General features: G+C 36.2%; 2 protein-coding genes across 2 annotated transcripts in view; one reads left to right on the forward strand and one right to left on the reverse strand.

Moving 5' to 3' along the window:
- Window positions 1–2,350: 2,350 nt before the first annotated feature.
- Window positions 2,351–5,983, forward strand: LOC119189538 (lymphokine-activated killer T-cell-originated protein kinase-like). Its single transcript, XM_037439523.1, is given in 6 exon segments — window positions 2,351–2,590; window positions 2,834–3,060; window positions 3,062–3,130; window positions 3,889–4,084; window positions 4,410–4,613; window positions 5,089–5,983. Coding segments are annotated over 6 exon segments (966 nt in total). The 5' UTR covers window positions 2,351–2,487; the 3' UTR covers window positions 5,256–5,983.
- LOC115452490 (ankyrin repeat domain-containing protein 29) overlaps window positions 5,974–22,658 on the reverse strand; it is a 50,407-nt gene continuing 33,722 nt past the window's right edge. Inside the window, exons 2-8 of the mRNA XM_037439524.1 lie at window positions 18,881–18,991; window positions 12,343–12,441; window positions 11,095–11,193; window positions 10,751–10,849; window positions 10,107–10,304; window positions 9,428–9,523; window positions 5,974–9,015 (exon numbers count right to left, since the gene is read on the reverse strand). Coding sequence (XP_037295421.1) covers window positions 8,836–9,015; window positions 9,428–9,523; window positions 10,107–10,304; window positions 10,751–10,849; window positions 11,095–11,193; window positions 12,343–12,441; window positions 18,881–18,991 — 882 coding nt within the window. The 3' untranslated portion in view covers window positions 5,974–8,835. The remainder of the gene's footprint in view (window positions 9,016–9,427; window positions 9,524–10,106; window positions 10,305–10,750; window positions 10,850–11,094; window positions 11,194–12,342; window positions 12,442–18,880; window positions 18,992–22,658) is intronic.

Raw genomic sequence — 22,658 nt, forward strand, 5'->3', positions numbered from 1 at the left:
GATTTTCCTCTTTTCATGGTTGGAGTATCTGGTACTTTAGCTCCCATTATTAAGGCAACCAAGGATCCAACAGTTATTTTGCATTGTGAAACATCAAATGCTTTTGATGCTTTTATTCCTGAAAAGAAAATTCATTTTTTTTAAATGTTAAACTAGTGACTGCCTGGTGGCCACATATACTATATCCCCACTAGGATGCCCTGTAGAATGGGTGCCCAACACATATGAATGTGAACACAAACATCAAAGACTAGTAAAGCTACAAGACTAATTTACATTTTGAGATTGCATCTCACATGGAAACATATAATTCCAATATATATTAATCTAAGACAGCATTTTCCAACCTTTCTTAACTGTGGACCACTAAATGAGCAAAGATGATCACGACAGACCTCCTTAAATCACAATAAAATGCTTCTCTTAAGCACAACCTGAAACTTCATATAGCTTTAACATTGAAATCAGCCGACTCTATAGATATAGATATGTCCACAGACCCCAAGTTGAGAATTTTGCTCTAGAACATTGATTTTAAATATCTTATTAGTTCAATACTTACAGTATCAAATCACATTTAAAAAGGCAACATCACATTTAAAATGCAATCAAATACCTATAAATAAATAATACCTTAACTCATGCCATGCTTGAATTTCGTGTTGTGCTCGAGTCAGACTTTCCACAAAATTTATATTTTCTTGTGTAAAAACACCATTAATTTTGGCTAAAAACGTTTCACAGTCACTTCTTTTCTTATGCTTGATGCTCTAATAATGCATCGAGAACTGAAGAATGTCGAGCACTTTGTAATCAGCTTGATGTTTTAGGATTTGAGTTAGCATACGAATTAGCATCATCACCATACAACTGTCTTGATGATCTGTAAAAATAGAAATAAAGCATCACAGATAGCCACAATACGAGAAACTTTTCGTTGAAAAGATTTTACACAAATAACAGGTACCTAACCAGAGTAAGATTCTTATAAGTTATGATTTTATTGGTAACGTAATAAATGTATTATTTGTATTTATAGTCTACAAAGTAAACATGTACCTATCATGTGCATGACACAAAGGTTATTTTATAGCAAAACAAAATAAGGCTAAGTACATAAATCAAACTGTAATCTATTGTGAATTGAACAAAATATCAGAAAAGGATAGTTTTGTACTTACAATGAAGTTTTCACGTTCCTCAATTCTGCAGAACAAAAGTCCGAGTTTGAGGCAAAGAAATTTGCGATCATAAAAGACACAATTTTTGGCAAATTTGCACTGTCCGCTTGAATAAAACCAATTTCCATGTTTGTTTTTCGGTGAAGTGCACTTTGGACACGAAATAATCAAATAAATATTAATGAAACCTGCGAAACGCGCCAAAATCTTTTTCGGAATTACAAGACCAATAGACAAGACATTACATATAATACATCGTGACGTCACGTTCTCTAGTCTTGCTCGCTTGAGACGTTTCTTGTAAATGATGCACAGATTCAAAAACTCTTATTTTTATTTAGGAAAATAAAATATTAAATAATTTTTATTTGTAATTTAAGTCAAATATTCTTAATTAACACCTTAAATTATATAATGTTCAATACCAAATTTATTTATTTCTTTACTATGTCAAATACCCAATTTCCCATTTGGCACTAAAGTGAAATGTCTTTACCGCTTAGCTTACCGTAAACACAAACCTCAGCCACAAACTAAAAGCCTACGTTGTTGTTAAACCGTTTATCTACATTACGTCAATACAGATTTAAATAGCGCATTATTTGTGATCGTTTCTCATTACTAATACTTCCTATAATTTACATAAAAATACTGGTTTGAGTTACCTAATATATTTATACATGCGCAATGGAAGGATATTCATTACTTGAATGATATATTGCACATCAATCGGATAGGATGTACCATGTAATAAAATACAGTTACCGGATTACAATTTACGAATTTGGTCATGGAAGTACCGATTGTAGAATTGTATTATGCTTATTCCTTAGGCAATCGGCAAAACAAGAAACTTCAGTTAAGCAATTTGATTGTGTTGTTGCATTACTGCCTATCTCATTGAACCTAGAATATGTTCAAGTTGAAAGTGCCTGTTAAATCCAATGTGGTGGATGAAAACCTCAATTTAAAACATGTCGTTTCTGACAAATGCGCAATCTGCGCCTTGCCGAAGAGAAAAAAAACTCGTCTTATGCAATTCCGAACGTAAAATGAATTCATGTTCCATTTATTAAATTTCCATATGTGTAGCATTAATTATAGTTTATCTCAGTCTTTTCAGTAGATGGAATTTGAGACAGAAATAGATGACACTATTTTTATACTGTCAACTGCCAAGTTCGTATAAATTCAAATTTCAAACCACAACAATTCGTTGGCATTTTGCTTAGCTTGTACTTTTACTTTGAAAGTTTTCTAATAAGATTTAGGAAAGGACTAAAGTGTTAAATTATAAAGTTATACAATGGCGGAGTTTCAAACACCGATTAAAACCAAAAATACCGTACAAAATGAGAAAATAATGATTCCACCGTCCCCCTTTCTGAATAGATTGGGATATGGCACAGGTAAACAATATTTTATAATTCCTTAAGGTATTCAAGCAGCTAAATTCACTTTTTAAAACATAGCAAACAATATTTTATAAGTTATTATTTATTTTCTGTTTATTTTATTTGAAGTCGAGTACATTTTGTGAGGCTCTTTTTTGGTACACGTTTATTTGACATTTTTAATGAGTGGTGGTGTTATTTTTAAAGGAAAAGTGTATTGCATAAAATACCTAACAACAAATGCATGTTTTTGGACAGGTGTGTCAGTAATGCAGTTAGTAAGATCACCTCGCGCGGGTCAGATCCGATCTCCGTGGGCACTAAAAATGCTCAACAAACGTGTGAAGCCCAACAAAGTATACACAGAGCGTCTGAAAGTTGAAGCGGATTTGTTGCAGAGGATGTCACATCCTAACATTGTGGGATTCCGAGCATTCAGCAAGACCAAGATATTGTACTTGGGAATGGAGGCCTGTGATGTTTCCCCTCGGGGACATGATTGAGAAGAGAGTTGAGGATAATTGTGAACCATTCACATCTAGACAGATTTTGAAGGTATGGATTTCATACTTTATGTAGTACTTATAGGGCTTGTTATATGTTAGGTTAGATTACTGGAGAATTGGCTTGTATAGATATTGCACTCCTGAAAGGCCTCCTTGGAATGTGTTGATATTGGGCCTGTTTAGCATAAACAATGTCGCAGAGTAGGTATGCTCTATTACTGTGAGGTTCTGAGTTTAATTCCCAAGCTGAGCACTATATTTAATGATCTGAGTTTATCAACTTCAAATAACATTATAATCACTAAGGATTAGGATTTTTGTCCAATATGGGGTTTAGCTCTTACCCCTCCTGATTGTAAACTCAGCGAAATATGGATACAGTAGTTGTGTCTAACACTTTGTAATATGAAGGATGAAGGTGAAGCAGAAGCATTTATAAGGCAAACTGGTTATTTATTTATTTTATTGTTCCATTTGTACTAAATAATTTATATTATACAAGGTACTGTTGGAGCGTGCACCTGGTTTTGAAAAACCTAGTTTTTCATCAAGTATAAAATAATTATTGTATAAATGAAAGTAAAAACTTATTTTACAAAGTGACAATAGCAATGCAATACTAGTTATGATTATGTGTGAAACTTGTCTTTCTGCAGGTACATAAGTAGTAGTATAAAACAATTCATATTAATTTACTTCATATATAGTAGTGTCAGTTTACTCTTTGTTTTTTTTTGTACATTTATCTCATGTCGGGTAATCCATCAGTTACCTCAACACTTAGTTTTATTAAAACCTATTCAACAGGTGGCAGCAGACATAGCTAGTGCCCTACACTACCTCCACACAACAATGCAGATCCTCCACGGAGACATGAAGTCATATAACATCTTGGTTAATGGAGACTTTGTCATCTGCAAGCTCTGTGACTTTGGAGTAACGCTGCCATTGGACGAGAATGGGGTGTTTGACAAGCAGAGCGCTGGCAAGGCTGTTTATTATGGTAAGCAATATATTGTAGTCTAATAACCTGCATTGGTCTTTCATGTCTTAATTATCCCATTTTAATTAGTAGCTTTTGATCAATTAAAATCCTCAAGACTCTGCATAAAACCCTTCTTAGGTTAAACACTACTCATTAGCAGTTAGTACTCAGCAATAATAATGTTTCCTAATATTGAATTAGTTTTTATAATGAGACTAGCAGTTCTAGTGATTTGCTAATTACTAAAGAATAAAAAACTATATTGTGTTTAATTGTGAAATTAGAATTATTATGTATACTCAATATTAAGGAGGATTTTTTTATTCTTAATTTTTAATTCCAGGCACAGAGGCGTGGAGTGCACCAGAAGTAATACATGGAGGGGAGATTACAGACAGGACAGACATATGGCCTCTGGGACTCACATTCTGGGAGATGATGGCTCTGACAGCTCCCCACACACAGATTGAGGATGAAACCATGGACGAGAGTGTTGTGTGTCTCGATGACTCAACAGAAAGCATGGACTACTTCTCAGAAAAATATGGTAAGTTGAAAATTGTGCTATCATAACATATTAAGGCCTTATCTTTTAAAAGATTTAAAGAAATCCAACATGCAATGGTTTTGTCAAGTATTTTTCAATTATGCTGACAAAAGCTACACTAAAATAACGCCATTATAGTCTTCAATACTAGGTATTACTCAATGCAAATACTGGTAAGACTTCAAAAGACATTTTTCCTGATGTAAAAATATTGACCATTACTGGGATAAAAACAACATAGCATGCTAGCCCAAAATTACTGTAACAACTTAGTCTTACTCAGCACAGATAATATGGAAGATCGAAATTTATTACTTTTCTATGTTGCGCCACAATGAAAATATTGTACTGAGATGTAAATGATATAATTCAGTGAAATATTTATTTACCTTTATAGGAGTTGGTTAAAATTGTCCCGAAAACGGACTATTTCTACAATGTAAGTTAAGGATATCAATTTTTTTATTTTCTGCAGGTACTAGACCGCCAGTTCCCGCCAATATATCGGAAAAACAATATGCTGATCCACTGGCGTTGTTTTATTGCTGTACGGAGACTCTTGGCTCCATGCGACCATCTGCAAACCACCTCGCTATTGCTGCTTCAGACATGCTTGAACAGTGCCTTAAAACAATGAACTAAAGACAAGGAAAGCTGTTATTCCCGTAGTGGGAAAAAGCTGTGGGTATTTATAAGATTTGTAGACATCTCAATGTGAAAAAAACATATACCACCTTATTCATAAACCTTTTACTATCTAAGGACGGAGCATTGCTGTGATAACAAGTCTGTTTCTGCTAAGTGCTGACGGCACGGCAGCCTTCACAGTGCGTAGACATGGGGCCGTTGTGATTGGCTAATATTGAGATACAACTTGACCTAGTTGGCTGTCAGATAAACAAAGCTGAACAAACAGCAAGCCGTCAGATAAAACAACCTGAGAAACAGACAAGTTATCACAGCAATGCTCCATCCTTAGATAAATAATGTCTATGATGAAGAGGGTTAATCTATATACTCATTGACTAAATGGTTCACCAATGTGCATATTGCTTGTTAAAAATATGTAATTATATGTTACTGTTTGTTGTGTTCACACAATGTGACACATTGTACAATTTTTATAGCATTGTAGCATACTACCTTTCTATAAAAAAAATATTAACTTAAATAGTATATGATTGCATTTTATAGATTTGTGTAGAAGGAATATATAGATATTGTTTTTATTTAGTTTCACCATTTAGTCATTTACACACGGCTTTGTATGCTGAAAGATGTTGTTTACTAAGTAGGGGACCAATGCAAATATATAATAATGACAATAATTTATTAAAAAGTACTTAATAAAACATGTATATATATAAAAATGGTTTTATTACGTACAACAAAAATGTTTTAACAAATGCGCAGTTTTATTTATGTCTATCATCAACCAGATTTTTACCCTCAAATTAATTTCAATTAGCTTGGGTAATTTTATAATTTTGGGACACTAAAATAATATTTGGTTGACGATAAATGAATGAAACCAATTCAATAAACTAAAGCAAACTTCATAAATACAAAACTGTTTTAAGCCGCAATGTGCTAATGACTTATGAAATTCTAATATAATTAAGTAAATGGGTATAAATACTTGGGGTACATCAGAATGTATGTACTTCTTTTTAAAAACGGTATGATGAAATGTCAGTTCGAAAAATATTTTTGTAAACGACATCTATCGGAGTTTATTATATACAGTGTGCTAACAGATGGCGCACCAGTCACCATTATTTAAAAATGGCGTGCTTTATAACCGTTACTTCAAAATTAAAGTAAAATCTAATCGTAAGATCATCGGGAGATTCAAAATAAACAATGTACTTAAAATTTCAAATAAAACTTGCACATTGAGCGTTATAGAAGTTTTAAAATCTTAAAAATAAATTAACCTAACGTAAAATAAATAACACGATACACTAAGTACTAAAATACAACAGATTTCATGTACAGTCGATACGAGCTGTAGCTTAATAAAAAATATTTCATAAACCGATTTCCTATAAAGCTTTATGGTTTAATAAAATGTAAATAAAAATGCACAATGCATGGTGTGTGTTAGATAAAACAGTTATTATTATGTCTGTATGAAAATATATAATTTCTAAGCTAATACGTAGGATCAGTGATATTGAATGGACCACAATAACATATTGGTCTAGGTTCAAAAATACACCAAGAGCTATCGTTATATTTTACTATTGTGTTCTGTCGAATACGTAAGACTTAACTAAACAATAAAATGAAACTGCAGTTACATATCTTTTTAAATGTGATTTTAAGTAACTTTAAAAAAAGTTGTGATTGCTTTTAAATACTTAAAATAAGGTAAAATTTTGTTTACATAATATTTACATTAGCAAAACTGTGATGACTTGTGTTGTTTAAAAATGGCTTAAAACACATTCTTGTACTGTCCTGTACAATAAGGTGACCAAGGTAAGCTTTGATTCTGATAAAAATCTGGCTCATTTCGGTTGCCCTCTGATACCTAATACCACAACAACCGGCTGTGACAACCCCCGCCCCCGGCCCCGCACATGTCCCGCTCGCTCATTGCGGCTGATCGATCAATAGTCAATACCACATAAGTTTTCTTTGTTATTATTTTATTTTTATGTGATCTTTTACACCTAGTCCAAATTAGCTGTTTCGGCATTAAGGTACATAAAAAATTATGTTGTATAAAAGTTTATAATATGTAACTGCAGCATATATATATACATTGACTAGTGTATGTAGTGTGTATGTACATTTCACATGCTTAACTCTAAACAGCACCATCGTAAACTCAACCGTTCAACTCGTCAGCTGTAAGGCTAGTTACTGCACTAAACCAAAAGACAATATTCAAATATCAATAATAGGCTACATGTGTTTAGTTGCTTTAAAAAGTGTTTTAAAACGTAGCAATATCATTTGTAAATCTGAGGGTACTGTAATCTAAAAGCAGGACACATCAATAGTAAATAAAAAGCATTATCATGTCCTATGAAATGGTATGTGTCCATTACTGGTTATTTCATTTGGCATTGCTACAGTCTAAACCACAACTACTACATGTGAGGTATTGTAATTAAGGCGAACAGCTAAAGCTTACTATTTTATATAGACGCTTGGCCCTCGATTTTGATTATAACATTAAAAAAGTGTTGTTCGTGTTTTTGGTTCCTAAGCACATTTTTTTTTCTGATTTAAGAGCCGGGCGACATATTATGTACAATGATCTATAATAATACAATATTATAACGTATTACTCCTAATGTTTAATCAGATTGTGTACAGATCGATGCGAGTTTATATGAGATTTAATATCATTTACTTTTTTATCTCCAACTATACCTACAGTATGTCTGAGGTCTATGAATCCAACTTTTATAATCATGTCTGAGCAGAAAAATAAATGTCTCAGCTTTACATGACATTTTTTGTTAAAGTAATTCTCAATATAAAAGTTACAAAAAAGAATAATTCATGTGGAATAAATTACAGATTTTTTACTTCATATAAAATTGGATTTATATATCTCAGCTTCTTTAAAGCTTAAGCAATGTTACTTAAAATATACTTGTATGAAAAATTGCACAATATAACTTGATTTCTCTCTTCATTATGAACTAACAGATATTTAACGATTCTTAATATGTTAAATGAGATAGCGCAATATGACTATAGAAAAGCATACAATTTTTGCCATATATTTACATAATATATTTTTTTAAATATTGAAGCTAATTAATTTTATATATGTATCTTGCTAACACAAAATTGGTTTACTTAAGTAATCATTCGCTATATTGGTACACTTAAAAGTAGATAATATTATACACATACACATTTCGTAAAGAAGAGAATTAAACAATAAAATTGGCTAAAGATGTAGTTTGGAGCGGGAATTTGACTTGGTTGCGAATCTCCATTGCATAACTTTTAATAGTGTAGTGTTGGGATTGGGACATGGCAATATAGATAACCATCAAGGCAAATGGCGAAATGGGCGGAAAGGGCGGAAGGGGCGGAAGTGCCGGAAGGGGCGGAAGTGGCGAAAGGGGTGCAATGGGCGGAATATTTATCTGGGGCGGAAGAAGCGATGGCGTAGATGGCGAAACAGGTGGTTGGGGCGAAGAGGGCGGAGGGGGCGGTAAGGGCGGCGCGGGGCGGCTGTGGGCGTGGCGCGTCAGGCGCGGTCGAGCGAGCGCAGGTAGGCGACGACGTCGTGCTTGCGCGCCGCCGCCGCCGCCTGCTGCGCGCTCAGGCCGGCCGCGTTGTGCGCGCGCACGTCGCTGCGCCGCGCCAGCAGCTTCACGCACGACAGCTGCCCGAACATCGCCGCGCCGTGCAGCGCCGTCTGACCGTTCTGCAACAACACCACACAATCATTCGTAATGCTCATCAACGCCATCTAGCGGTGAGCAGTCGAGGACGCAGTTACACAGGTGATCGTTAGAGGGCAGTATCAATACAGACTAGCAAGGGATTTCAGACTTTTGTAATAAGGAAACTACATAGTCGTAGAATTAATTATTTCAGTAAAAGAATATATTATTTAACGAGTATAAATACAAACATAGACGGATTTTTAACAAAAAAAATAGTCTTTATTTCATGTGCATTAGTCGCTATCATAGGGCTAACTGCACTTATCAGTTGCCAGTTAATTAAAGGGCCATAAGGTTTAAAAAAAATTAAGCAATAAGTATTTAACCAACTAAAATTACCACTATTTAAGACAATATCAAGCTTATTATAAAATTAACGATGTAACTTACTGGTAACAGTCCAAGGTTAGGTTTATATTTGAGCAACTCTGAGACTACGGCTGCGTGTCCTTTGTGGGCCGCTTTGAATAACGGGGTTGCACCATCCTGAAAATAGTTCATTCAAAATCGATTAGATTATAAAGAGTTATCATACATAGTGGAACGATGGAGATGTAATAATGATAGCGATTACAAACACCAAATTATATGACTTACTTTAAGTTCTTTCACTCATTACTCTTGTATCTGTTTTTGAATAGTTTCATCACTCCGACCAGCAACAAGTATCTTACCCCAATGCCCTAATTAGTGAGGTAGCAGTGCCTAGGGACAATGCAAAGGACAGGGAGAGACGCAAATATGAGCAGACTTGGACCATGTTGGGGTCATGTATGGGCGTGGTCATAGAAACTCGTAGCGGAAACCTTAAAAGCTAGTTATAAATCACTTCATCTACGAAGACACGCTCCACTATTCTCTGTAATGGCTTACCGTGTGAGCAGCATGAGTGCACACACATATTATGGCCGATAGCGTCGAGGCTGAGTCTTGGACTAGTCCCGCTGCCCCGCGACACTCCTCGACACGATCGAGGAGCTTGGTCGTAATTTCACGAGCATGGTTCTGTACTTCACTTCACGATTTCAATATATATGTAAGTATATGATTGTCTGCGGGTGTGTCCCACCTGGCGCACGTGGTCGACGCGCGCGCCGGCGGCGAGCAGCGCGCGCGCCACGTGGTCGTGTCCGCACTGCGCCGCGATCCACAGCGGCGACGCCGCGTCCGCGCGCGCCGCGTCCACGCTCGCGCCCGCCGCCACCAGCCGCCGGCACACCTCCTCGTGCCCGTTCTGCGCCGCGATGAACAGCGGACTCGCTTTATCCTGCAATCGGATAACTTATGCCCTGATGTTTCTTGTAAATTTATGTTCACTTAAATTGAAAATCGATATTTGGGGATGCAATTGATCGACACTAGTAGCCTGTAGACGTTACTGACATTTTATATATATTTTTAAATCATATAATTCTAAATTATGATAATTACTAGTTCGGTAAAAACTGAAACTTATCACAAAAATTTGCTTATTTTGAACAGAGAGATTTCAAATGTTTTAGCGTGTTGTTAAAATAAATGTCTTAAAAATAATAAAATAACAGACCGTCTCTATAGTCTAGACGGCATTATCAGTAATTATTACTTACTTATTTACGAAATATTGTAACATCTAGAAGCACGTTTCTATATTTCATAATACAATGATAAACTACTAGAAAACAAACATGTGTAACGGCAAACAATTATGCAATTTAACTACTATACACTTACCTTCATACAGGAGTTGACATTTGCACCTCTCCTTATCAACTCCTCGACGACCGGCAGATGGCCGCACTGACACGCAACAAACAACGGCGTGCCACCGTCCTGTAACCAACACATTAAAAACTTGCTATGCAGTACGAAGATCTCGGCAATATTTTATAATTCGCAATTCTGGGTAGTGTTAGCATTGTATCCTGGCTGCTTTATCGACTGGTCTATGCCATCTAATTACCTTCCATTTTCAGATTTAAACTATCACATTATTTTAATATATTCTGGGATCAGCTTCTCAGTTAAAAAAATATTGAGCTAGTATCCTAAGTGGAAAAAGGTAGTGGTATATTTACCGTGCTGGGCGCGTCGATGGCCGCTCCCGCGTCGAGCAACAGCTTCGCGATGTCCAGGAACCCGCCCTGGGCCGCGAAGAACAACGCGCTGGTTCCTGTCTGACGGGCGCTACTCTAAGTATATCTTATAGTGTAAATTAACAAGTTTATCAATAATCGTTTGCTTTAACAAGGAAAATATGGTGAAAAAATAATTTCGAAGATATGTCTGCCAACCCTTATGAGGCCAGATAGTTGGAGTAAGGCCTAAACCCTTTCAGTAGTGGGACCGTATATACTGATAATGTTATTAAATAAACACGGTATGGATCAGTCTATAATATACAGTTTATCGTTATAAGACAAGGGCGTGCGCTACGAACCCGTCGCTAACGCTTTGGACCATCCAGCAATGTGACTCTGTAAGTAGTTAGTAAGACTGTCTTCAATTAAATATTACGATGTTTTACACCATCCATTCTGAAGTGATGTAGGCAGATCGCAGAGGGTTACACCGACTATTATAATTTTTTTGGAAGTTTGTATTTAGTTCTTAATACTACTCATAGATGGCAGCATATTATATAAATTTATAAGCAACTACACACAATAATTTGGGCTCGTTATTAATAAAACGGCATTAATTTTACTTCGTACTAATAAAAAGGCGAAATATGTGATTATAAAGTTTGGATGTTTGTTAGAAGTAAACGCAGAAACATCGTAACGGATTTGAATTAGGCACACGGATAAACCATGTTCTGAAATAACACAAATGCTCAATTCGCTCTCATGGGACATATTAATGCAATTTATAATGCTATAAAAAGATGGCGCTGGAGTCGTTTAGATAGCGCTATGAATCGAGTCAATTGTTTAGGGAGATTTGTAGCGGAAAAGGCTTTTCACGCAGGAGAAATCGCGAGCAACACCTAGTTAACAATAAAATATTATAATAAGAACAAAATATTAGGTTAGTATAACTCGAGACTACTAGATGGCGCTGGTTGTGGCTTGTGAAAACCACGATACCGCGACGCTGTTCGCACATTGTAGCAACAGCAAAAAAAGGCTAATTGGATTTTTAGACTGCATTATATAGGTATATACCATCAGACATTCTGGATGACAATTTAAATTGTTAGAATTTTTATAATGCTCAACCAGCACTAAGGACATGATTTAAGCAATTTCTGTCGAAACCTCGCCATAACCGCCGCCTCGGAGTTTTACCATAGCTAGTGCCCACTGGTATAAAAAAGTCCATACCGTCCTGCAACAGGCGGGGTCGGCTCCCTGCGCCAGGAGCTCCCGCACGCACTCCGTGTGCCCCATGGCCGCTGACAGGATCAGGGGCGTGGTGCCATCCTGCGAACAAGAATAATTATAAAATAACTGCATTGTATTTTATGTCTTTATAGGTACGGTGAAGGTATGTCGTAAATAAGAGAATCCTTCGATAATCATTTCTAAGGTAGGTAGGTAGGTTTCTAAGGGTACGTGAAGTGTACCAAAGAAATAGATTTACATAAAACGAAAACTAATATCAAAATAATTGATTATAATTCTGTTGTGGTATCTAAAAGAAATTCAAAAGGGCTTATATAAAATATTCCTATCCTATTTTTTAAATGACAGTTCAACTACATTTCTTTGTATCTGAGTTTCATTCTTGCAGCACGTAAATATAAAAAAATAAATTGCTCCATTTTCTCGTAACCGCCTTTTCTGGCTTAATGGTAATTAAATTAAACCGGGAATTTTAAAGTTGATGAAATAAAGCTGAGATCTCATGACGAACGTAACGCAGCGCTATGGTATACATACCTACATAAATAGAAAATTATATCGTGTCATTATTTATACAAGCATGACACTTACAATTAAGCGAGCTAGTTCCTCGTAATTTAAAATACCTAACTTTCATTCCCGCACCGACCTCTGTCATCCTCTATACAGTATAATCGGCCTGGTTTGCATTTCTTTTCGCCCGTGGTCACGTAAACGCGGTTTGTAAAGAGCCGCGTGCAAGTAGGGCGTCATAAGAGGAGGGCGCGTGGAGGGTAATGGATTGCTCGTATGCGGTACTTAACGCTTTACTTGAACGTTCAGCACTTTGATTGTTTTAAGTATGGTTAACACCTCACCCTTGTTAGACACGACACATATTGGTGAATTTGTTATGGCATAGAAACGTAGTAAGTTTTTTTTTAATTGGCTACGAAATTACCAAATTGGTTAACCGAAGGTATGTTTTTGTATGTTTAAATTAACTGTATTATCCCCGAAGCAATTCTTATGCGCTCAGTCTCCATACCGAATGCACGCCCATGCACGGCGGGACATTCACCGCGGCCCTAGGCACATAGTTCATTGTGTATACCTCATGGTTGTAAGTACACATTGAGGCCCATGAGGGCTCGCGAACATTTCTTGGCTTCTCCCCTCCGCGCATCCTAAGAGGGTTCCTTTTTCTTCCCACACACTTGCCTTCTCCAGATATCTCCTTCCAACTTTCCTCCAAGCTCTTGCAGTTGCTAAGCCGGAGGATTCCAGTATACCATTTGCAGATTTACCCCAGTGTTGACAGCGGGCTCCGATACACAAAGCAAAATCATAGATAGGGTACAGGAATAGATATCAGAATATAGTGTCCTACGTTACAGGGATAGATTTCCGAATGCAGCGTTTTAGGATTTCCGGTAATTAGTCTATCATCAACAAACCCACCTAAGTCTCTGCACTTTAATTCTATAACAGAATATTTTATATCAACTGTAATAGTGTCGAATGTCTTATACCCATTGATGCATCTGGCACCCATAAATAGCGAAGGAGTGGCTGGTTAACATCTAAATATCAAAACACCTTCCGTACCACTGAATTATACAAAACAGTTCGCGCTACATAAACTATACCAAGTTTAACACAAGCTCACTTAACTGAAAATTACCAGAGCTGAGTAATAAACAGTTGTTTACTCGAGGCACGCGGCACGCTCCGCCGGCTCTGTTATCGTACACAGCGCGGCGACGCGAATTCAATGCTCATGCGTACCTGATTCCAAATTATGATATCAAGTGTCTGAGTTATAAGTGAGTAAGGTTCTAGAAACAAGAAAATAATATTTTTTATGGTGTGGCGAAAAGCGATTTATTGCGTCTAAAATAAATTAATAAGCAACGGTAAAATTGTTTGAGGCTGTTTTATAAATGTGATATAAAATCGGCTGAGCTCTTGCTAAGTTGAGAGAACACACCAAAAACGCTTTGGCATCCCTATTTAGATCCTCGAACAAGTCGTGTACAAAATCTAAATGCTATTAAACCTGCTTGCTGCTTCACAAGTTTCAAGTAAATTTAATTTGTCAGTAATCGAATAAAACAGTTAATGTTAATAACATAACATTTTATTATCATTTATTCGACTATTTCTGCCGCTAGGCAGCAGTGTATAGTCACTGTTGTGTTCCGGTTTGAAGGTCACTGTAGCCAGTGTAATTACTTGACATAACAAGACTTAACATTCCATGTCTCAAGATTGCTAGCGCAGTAGAATACCAAAGAATACTTTGCAATTCAAGGTGTTGGATGATGTTTCTACTGTTTATAGATTATGCGAACGGCAAGCTCGTTTCGTCATTCAAAGTCATAAAAAATAAAATAAAATAATAAACACTATCCCTCAAGGTCTTTACTATTACATACATAGCTACACCGTGTCTCGTGTGAGTAGACACAAGCACACTTCACAACAGCCTCGCATCACTGCGAGTGTTTACGAATCAAGAGTCCATTACTCACAGTGCACTCACCGCTCTTGGATAGATTTAATTCACTCGAGTTACACAATACCCACACGGAACTATCTTCCTCGTTTGGGGGGATGAAGTTTGTTGCTTTTCATCGTATTAATATTGGAATCAGTGTAATCGCTGGAATGATTTGATTTTTCTTTTTATTGGTTTAAAAGCTATTTTGATATATTTGAGGATGTCAATAAAATTTAAATTAATTCAAAAAAAGTTTGAAATAATGTAGATCGCAATCATGTTGATCGCTCTATCATAATATAGTAATGTTAAGATGCTATTACAAACTCACTTATACTTACAGTATGAAAAATTCACAACGCGATTTTCTCTCCGAACACATCCCATTAAGGAATGATAAACATTTGTATTTGGAAACTCAGACTTCCCCGTTAAATACATAAATTGGTTTTGTGTCTAGATTGTAGTTTAAATAAAGTGAGCAATAATATGGTAATTAATGTTTAATGTGAGACGACCGTAGTATTACCATAAACATTGTATTTATTATTCATTTCTTGGATTAGCATTCACAAAGCTTAAATTTCATTCCCGCGTTTTAATTATTCGAAGTAGGTACTAGGTACCATATAATAAGGTCATGAATTAGTACATGTAAATAAGTTTCATAACTCACATACGTTCTGCCAACCTCTAACAAAGGTCACATTGCGGAAGGTCATCAGGTCAAGGTCGCAGGTCAGGGACGAATCCACCAAGACTACATAACTAAAAGAGACCGCATAAGTAATGCAAAATTCACTTCAGTGCTATAGGGGATCTCATTTTATATTTATTTCGGACTTCCTACTTCCTTTATCTGATACAAACAGTTTCGGTTTTCTTTTTAGTAGTCTGCATGAACACAAAAAAGTACAAGCGCTCACATAAAAATTTTGTTATAATTGTAATGTCATCTAAGATACATTTCTCATAGTCAAAAAAAAGTATGTTAGGAAGTCCGGGATTCGATCTTCCAAGTCTTAAAAAAAAACCATTGACCACCTTTGGTATCGGAATCAGTCGATATAACATGGCAGCTATGCCATTGCATATGCCATTTGCTTAAGAAATAAAATAACCAGTCGTTAAAAATGGGATTTACTTCAATCACCATCCAACACAAATACGCAGCAAAATGCGACATAAATTAGTGTTGTGAACGCATATCTAGGCATTATCTATAGCATAAAAAAGCCTAAATTGGATAATTTGCAGTCACATCACGCGACACCCGCCCTCGAGGATAACCGAGTAGCAGAGAAGTAGGACAAGGCTTTGTAAATGGAATAAGGAAGTTTCCTGTTGTATGTACGTAACTTATGAGATAAAAATTGAACCGAAGTGAGATACCTAACCTAACTCTTGGAACAATTTTGAAAATCGAAGGTTCAGAGATTACCTACACGTATACTTACTTTAATTATAATATTTTGAAAAAAAAAACGGATTTTAAAGTTCCATGGTTGTATAAAATTATACCTAAGACCTTTAGAATAAAAAAATTACGTCATTATTAAAACAAATTGATTATCCTTTCGACGGTTTATTTAGAAAAGAACAGTTCTTTCCACCATATTAGATATGTGGCGCAGATTTCGACAAGCTACATTATGTAACTGGATGCAGGCCGCTTACAACAGGTCAGTGGATATTTTTGGGGTTGGTCTATGTGCAGTATTGAGTAGGGCTTGGTATTCCAATACTTTGAATAGGTTTGGTATTACAAGCCCTACATTTCACCGGACACCGAACCCTCGTGTAACGACATGCAATATATATCAAAAGAAAACAATAAACTGTTCGGAATTCCCTAGAAATAGTCGATAGTGTTTGTATCTAAATGAACGCACATTGTATGAACCCGTTCAAAGCGGTCAAATTGATGACCTGTGTAGATTTGCTTAGTATTAGAAACGATTGCATAACTAGCGTCTCTACCTATTTCATCCTGAATATTACATACACACATCACGTATTTATCCCCGAAGGGGTATGCAGAGGCGCAACCAGGGTACCCACTTTTCGCCAAATGTGTTCCGTCCCATGATGTGATAGGGGCGAGCCTATCGCCATATCGGGCACGAATTCCAGACTCCGTGCTGATACTAAGCAGAAAAATTCAAATACCATTTTGCCCTGCCCGGGATTCGAACCCAGGACCTCAGAGCCCTGCCGGACTGCGCATGCAGTACAACTACGCCATCGAGACAGTCCTGAATATTAGTATGTGTTTATTATGAAACTAACTACGTATGCATTGCATTTTATTATGCATAGCTTTTTCTCGCGGCTACGCGCACGTACAATCCGTTCCCGGAATAAAAAAAATCTAGCGCTCAGGGATATGGTAAATTTTATACGTGAAAGAAATTTCAAATTCCAATATTATGGAATGTAGTGCATACAAACAGACAAACAATATTTCAGCTATATGTAAGTAGTAAAATAAGATAATACGATTTCTCTTTAATTATATCTTGATATTATAGACTGTTTTAAATGGAATATCGCACATAATGTATCAAAATCCATTCAGCAGTTTATACGTGATGCTTGGACCAATCGGACTTTATGTGACATTTATATTATAATTCTGTATAACAAACGTATGGTCTAATTCACAAGCACACGCTATTCCGCGGTGCACACTGCGCAATTCACACGTTAGTTACAAAACGCGAAGTTCTCAGCGCATTAGCGCCACCGGTCTATTACATAACAGTTACGACTTGCGGGTTCGAGTAACCGCTATAAATCATCACCGGTCAACGTTAGAATGGACTGAGTGATAAGCGACGGCGGGGCGGGTAATTCAATTTTATTTTTAGTCATTTATATGTGATAGTTTATGTTTTTTTATTAATTAACGATAAACCTATTAATCGCTGAAGGTATTAAAGGAATTTTAGCGCACAATTATTTATAATTTGTCCCGGAAAAAATTGAAACACTTTTATTTCGATTAAAGGTTTCTTAATGTTAACACTGGTAGATCGGCATGCAAGTCCGTTGATGATAAAAAAGAAATGTAGTTATTTCGGTAGCAGGTACTTTGTTTATAGCTCTTGGTTTGAAGTACAGGCCTTTTAAATAGGAACATATTAATAATCCTCAATCGCATTTTAACTACTAATAAATGCATGACGTCTAAACGAACTCGACGTTCAATACATTGACATTTCATCAAGCTATAACCGACATTTCGATACAGATATACTGTTTATATTTGTTTGGGAAACACTAATAATCGCTTCCTTACACATCTTTACGACACACCATTAAGTGGGTAGGTAAGGAATAAAAACGTATAGCGGTCGTTTTATTTGAGTGCGAGATCCACTCGTACAGCAGTAACTCTAGTTAAGTACCCAGTAGGTTAACACTCGCCATTAATCATCGGCAGGAAGCGACCGCCTCACGCGCTAACCTATTAATATTTAAAAACATCTCGGAGGTTTACCTTGGATGGCCCCGTTACGTTTCGGACGCACCTACGTTAAAAAACAGTAGTAATTAATTATTAAGGCTTAAGTCTACAAAAGTACTAATTATTAGGGCTAGATTCTACAAAATAATTAAAAATGCATGTATATGAAGCGAGAAAATGTATAACAAGTCGCTTAGCTCCGATGCAAAATTGCGTTTCATGCGATGATACAACTGCCATTCTTAAAAGCCAAGTAACTTTTCAATCCTTATTCCTTTCCTTTATCTACCGTTTTTAATAAACCATCCTAATCCTAATCTTCGAACAGATTCCGACAGTAAAGTAATCAAAATAAGTCATTTGTAAGTAAAAACAAACTTAGTTCTGTTTGTTCAATTTTCGCAAAGGATTTCGAAGACTTTATTAAAAGTATACGATTACCAACCTACTTAATATAATCTAGGAATGTTTTTTTATAGCCACTGGTCTCAACGCTAGCTGTCCCATTTGCACTATAACCAGTCTAACCCTCAAAAGCATGAGTCGAGATGTAAGAGTATACTGACCCTATCCCTGGAGTCGATGTGCACCTTGCCGGTGTCGAGCAGCTGCCGCAGCCGGTCGCAGTCTCCGCGCAGAGCCGCCAGGTGGAACTGCACGTCCGTGCGGGACTCCTTCTGCAAAAGGCAAATGTATGAATAAATATAAGGACTTCAGTGGACTCTAGGTTCTGGCTGTAAATAAAGTTGTAAGGAAATATTTCGACTCAAGGATTTTACATCAAAAGAATACTTTCATTTCTTGATTGATTTTTTCGCAAAGGTAGATAGGTATTCTTGGGTCCTATAGTACATATTCAAAATTCATACCAATATTAAATCCTTTAAATACAAAGGTTAAATACTTTCACAAAAACAATAAATTAAGATTCAATAAATTTACCTAATATCACAGACAGAAATTATTTGAATAGTCTGTTACTAAGCTAGAATTAAGAAACTCCCTCAGTCACACGAAATATTACACTTCCTCAATGAAGTGAAAATGAAGTATTGAAATATGGAATCAGAACTCACTTATTATCATACAACAAAAACATTGACCATTTGCGGGAACATGAATGTAAAATAAAACGAAGTTACATTGTATGCAAAACTACTGGAAATCCTCCAATTTGAAACTGCTTTTAAAAAGAAAACAGACCGAAGTAGCCTCTTTGCCGCATAACTAAGCAAATAGAATTTGAATAATAAATGCTAATTTTATTCCGAGTTCAAATTGCGAATAATTAACTCAGGCGGAACGGTTTTGTGGAGAAAAAATAGCGTTGTCCCAGTATAATACAAATAGGTAGTGTATTTGTGGTCAACGTGTTTCATATAGCCGATTAAGACGGGTTAAAGAATTCCAACTACAAAACTAAGTTAGCGTATAGGTAATGGTAAACAGAAAAAATAAAATCTTCATTATTTAGATGTTCAATAAAATTTACATGTTATATTTATTGGCACATCTGTATTCCCAAAACAAATGGTACAATTGTTAGATGCCCCTGTATCAACTTCTATCATCGTATGATTTACGTAGTACTTAATTAGGATCTAGGGCTCTTGATTGGCGACTCTTCGGTTCGAGATCTCGTAGAATCTATATGAATACTCAAAAAGAATCATCAGCCAAATCTAACCATCAAATAGCAAGCACAATGCCGGTAAACATACAAACCAGTTTGAAACGGTAAATCGTCTTAATACTAATATTGGATTTGACATTTCGCCCACGTATGCTCGTCCTGACATATACGAAATGTTTTCGTGACTCCGGGTCAGATTTATAATCTATTTTGAATCACAGTTACTTTTTCATTAGAGTAACATTGCTTGCCTGATGGTAGGCGAAGCGTCAGTCCTCGATTCGTATAAAGAAAACATGCAAAAAATTGTTTGCGAAGTTCTGCATGGCACTGCATACCCGTCACTCTGTGATATCAGACGCGATGTGGCGGGACTTACTCAAACTTTCGCGTACAACAGATATACTATTATACCTCTATCTAGTAAAATTTCATCAATCACTACGTGACCTGAGAGTCTGTAATTTTGTGTATAGAGAGCACTAATATAAATGTATGGTCAAGTCACTCACCAGTATTCCACACTAAAGAAATTATAAAATTTCATTCATATTTAGTAAAGCGGAACTAAAAAACTGCTTTAGTACGTACTACGTTAATGTGACGTCATCCGCAGTGTTGCTTAATGCGGATATCAGAGGTTGACCAATGACCGTATTTTTTGTATAAATATTGAGCGGTCCGCGTGACGTCATAATTCATACATCAGGTTAAAATACTTTATGACACGTTAATGACGACGATTTCGATAATTTACCATCACGTAATTTTTTACATTATAATATTTACCAGGAAACTGTTTAATACGATCAGAGCAATCTTTTAAATTCAATTTTATAGATATTTGCTTACAAATAATGTATATTTTATCTATCTGACTAACTAAACTCGACACAAGTGAATATTATGCACAAGTTTTGAGACCACTATGTAGTGGAGCGGCTCGGAAACTTCTGACACTGACTGATCGCGTGCGACTGGAGTTGTAAACAAACTAACCACTGTCCTGCACATTGTGGTGAAGCACGTGCGTTGTGCGATGTTTTTACAGATTTAAACTAAAAAACTAAGCGTTATCTAAGGACAGCTCTAACTACGTTTTTTATTTTATACAAAGACACGTCCACTGTAGCAGTGACCGGTTAATCCCTTTACATGACAATTGTTTATTAAACCTTTTCAACTTTGTATAGAATAGGATACAAAATATATACACTGGTTAATTACTCTGCATTTATTGAAATGCTTTTCTAATGCTACTTTAATTGACAAACTTAATTATATGATCACAATCGACATTCACAAGTTATTCGACATGAAAGTCTAATGCGCGAGAATACACCGCCGCCCATTAGTCACGCGATCTCTATAATGAGCGGGCAGGTACGTTAGCTCGCTATCCCGGAGATCGTGGGTAAAAGCATTCGACAATCACAACAGATAACGCACGCAATATCGTTTAAGGAACATTAAAACAACGTTAGCAAAGTCGCAAAATAATTTCGACGTAAAAGTTTTGTCATTAAAAAAAAGAACAAAGATAGAATTGTTACAAATGATTTTAGTTTTTCTTTCGGTTGTTTTGTGTTTAACCTTTCTAGGTTATTGCTATAATGCGGTATAATTGACATTGAGTTACGTAAAAATACAGAATATGATATTACATATCTGGCAGAGAAATATCTGTTTAGAATTTGTTATTTATCGACCTAGACCGTAACTCTACAAGCGCGTTTATGCAGCTTCTTATACATAAGGGAGTAAATTATTACACATAAAATACGCTATATTTTCCCATCAGGATCTGGCAAAGTATTTTATTCCTGTAACAAATATTTAACTTATCTTAGTTTAATGTCATCATATTTAGACTGCATGGTTTCAGATGTTATTCTTTCCGTAGTTGCACAATACTAACAATCAGATGCCGATAAGTATGTCTCAAGGAAGGATAAAAAAAACCCACTGGGCTCCTCACTACAATTTGCACTCCACCCAATTTTAAAACAGAATAAGCAGGAATAAGATTCCTTCGCGAGGAGGGATGTGCATAATTAAAGCGCGAGGGCCACGGCCTCTGGCGAGGAAACGCGATCTATTCCGCAACGGCACTCCCCAGCGGGCCACGTATTGTATATCGGGGTAGGGTTGTCGACGAGTTTAAAATTAAGAGTTTTCAGATGTGGAATTACATAGATCACCAGGTTATTTCCTAAATAACGTCGAGTTTTAGCTGGTACACTAGTTTGGGATTCTTAATGGGTTTTGAAACAATGCACCGGTTGCCGCGTATGGTTTTGCTTAAAACGTAACGTTTTAACTTACTAGATTATACAAATATTTTGAATTACTCTGAAATTAGTGATTTTATATTGCAAAGGCTAAAAAGTAGCTTGCAGTGCTTTAAATTCTGCATGATGTTGCTACTCTCTAATCAGATTCATGACATCAATCAAGCTATCAACGTTTTCATTCCATTGTCAAAAAAAATGGTTTAGGCTTAATTCATGTGCCTAAAACACATCCTAACTATGGTAGCCCTATCAGTCTCTGATTACGGTACACGTGTCTGGTCGAGTGACGCTCACATGGTGCGGAGTGCGGTCCACGCGAATAGCCGTGACGAAGTCAGCAAAAACACCAACCCATAGCGTCGGGGAAACTGGCGTGGTATTTTTAGAAAACCAGAATATATTAACATGTATTTGTAA

Source organism: Manduca sexta, chromosome 17 (genome assembly GCF_014839805.1).
Source record: "Manduca sexta isolate Smith_Timp_Sample1 chromosome 17, JHU_Msex_v1.0, whole genome shotgun sequence".
NCBI classification, from domain to species: Eukaryota; Metazoa; Arthropoda; class Insecta; order Lepidoptera; family Sphingidae; genus Manduca; species Manduca sexta.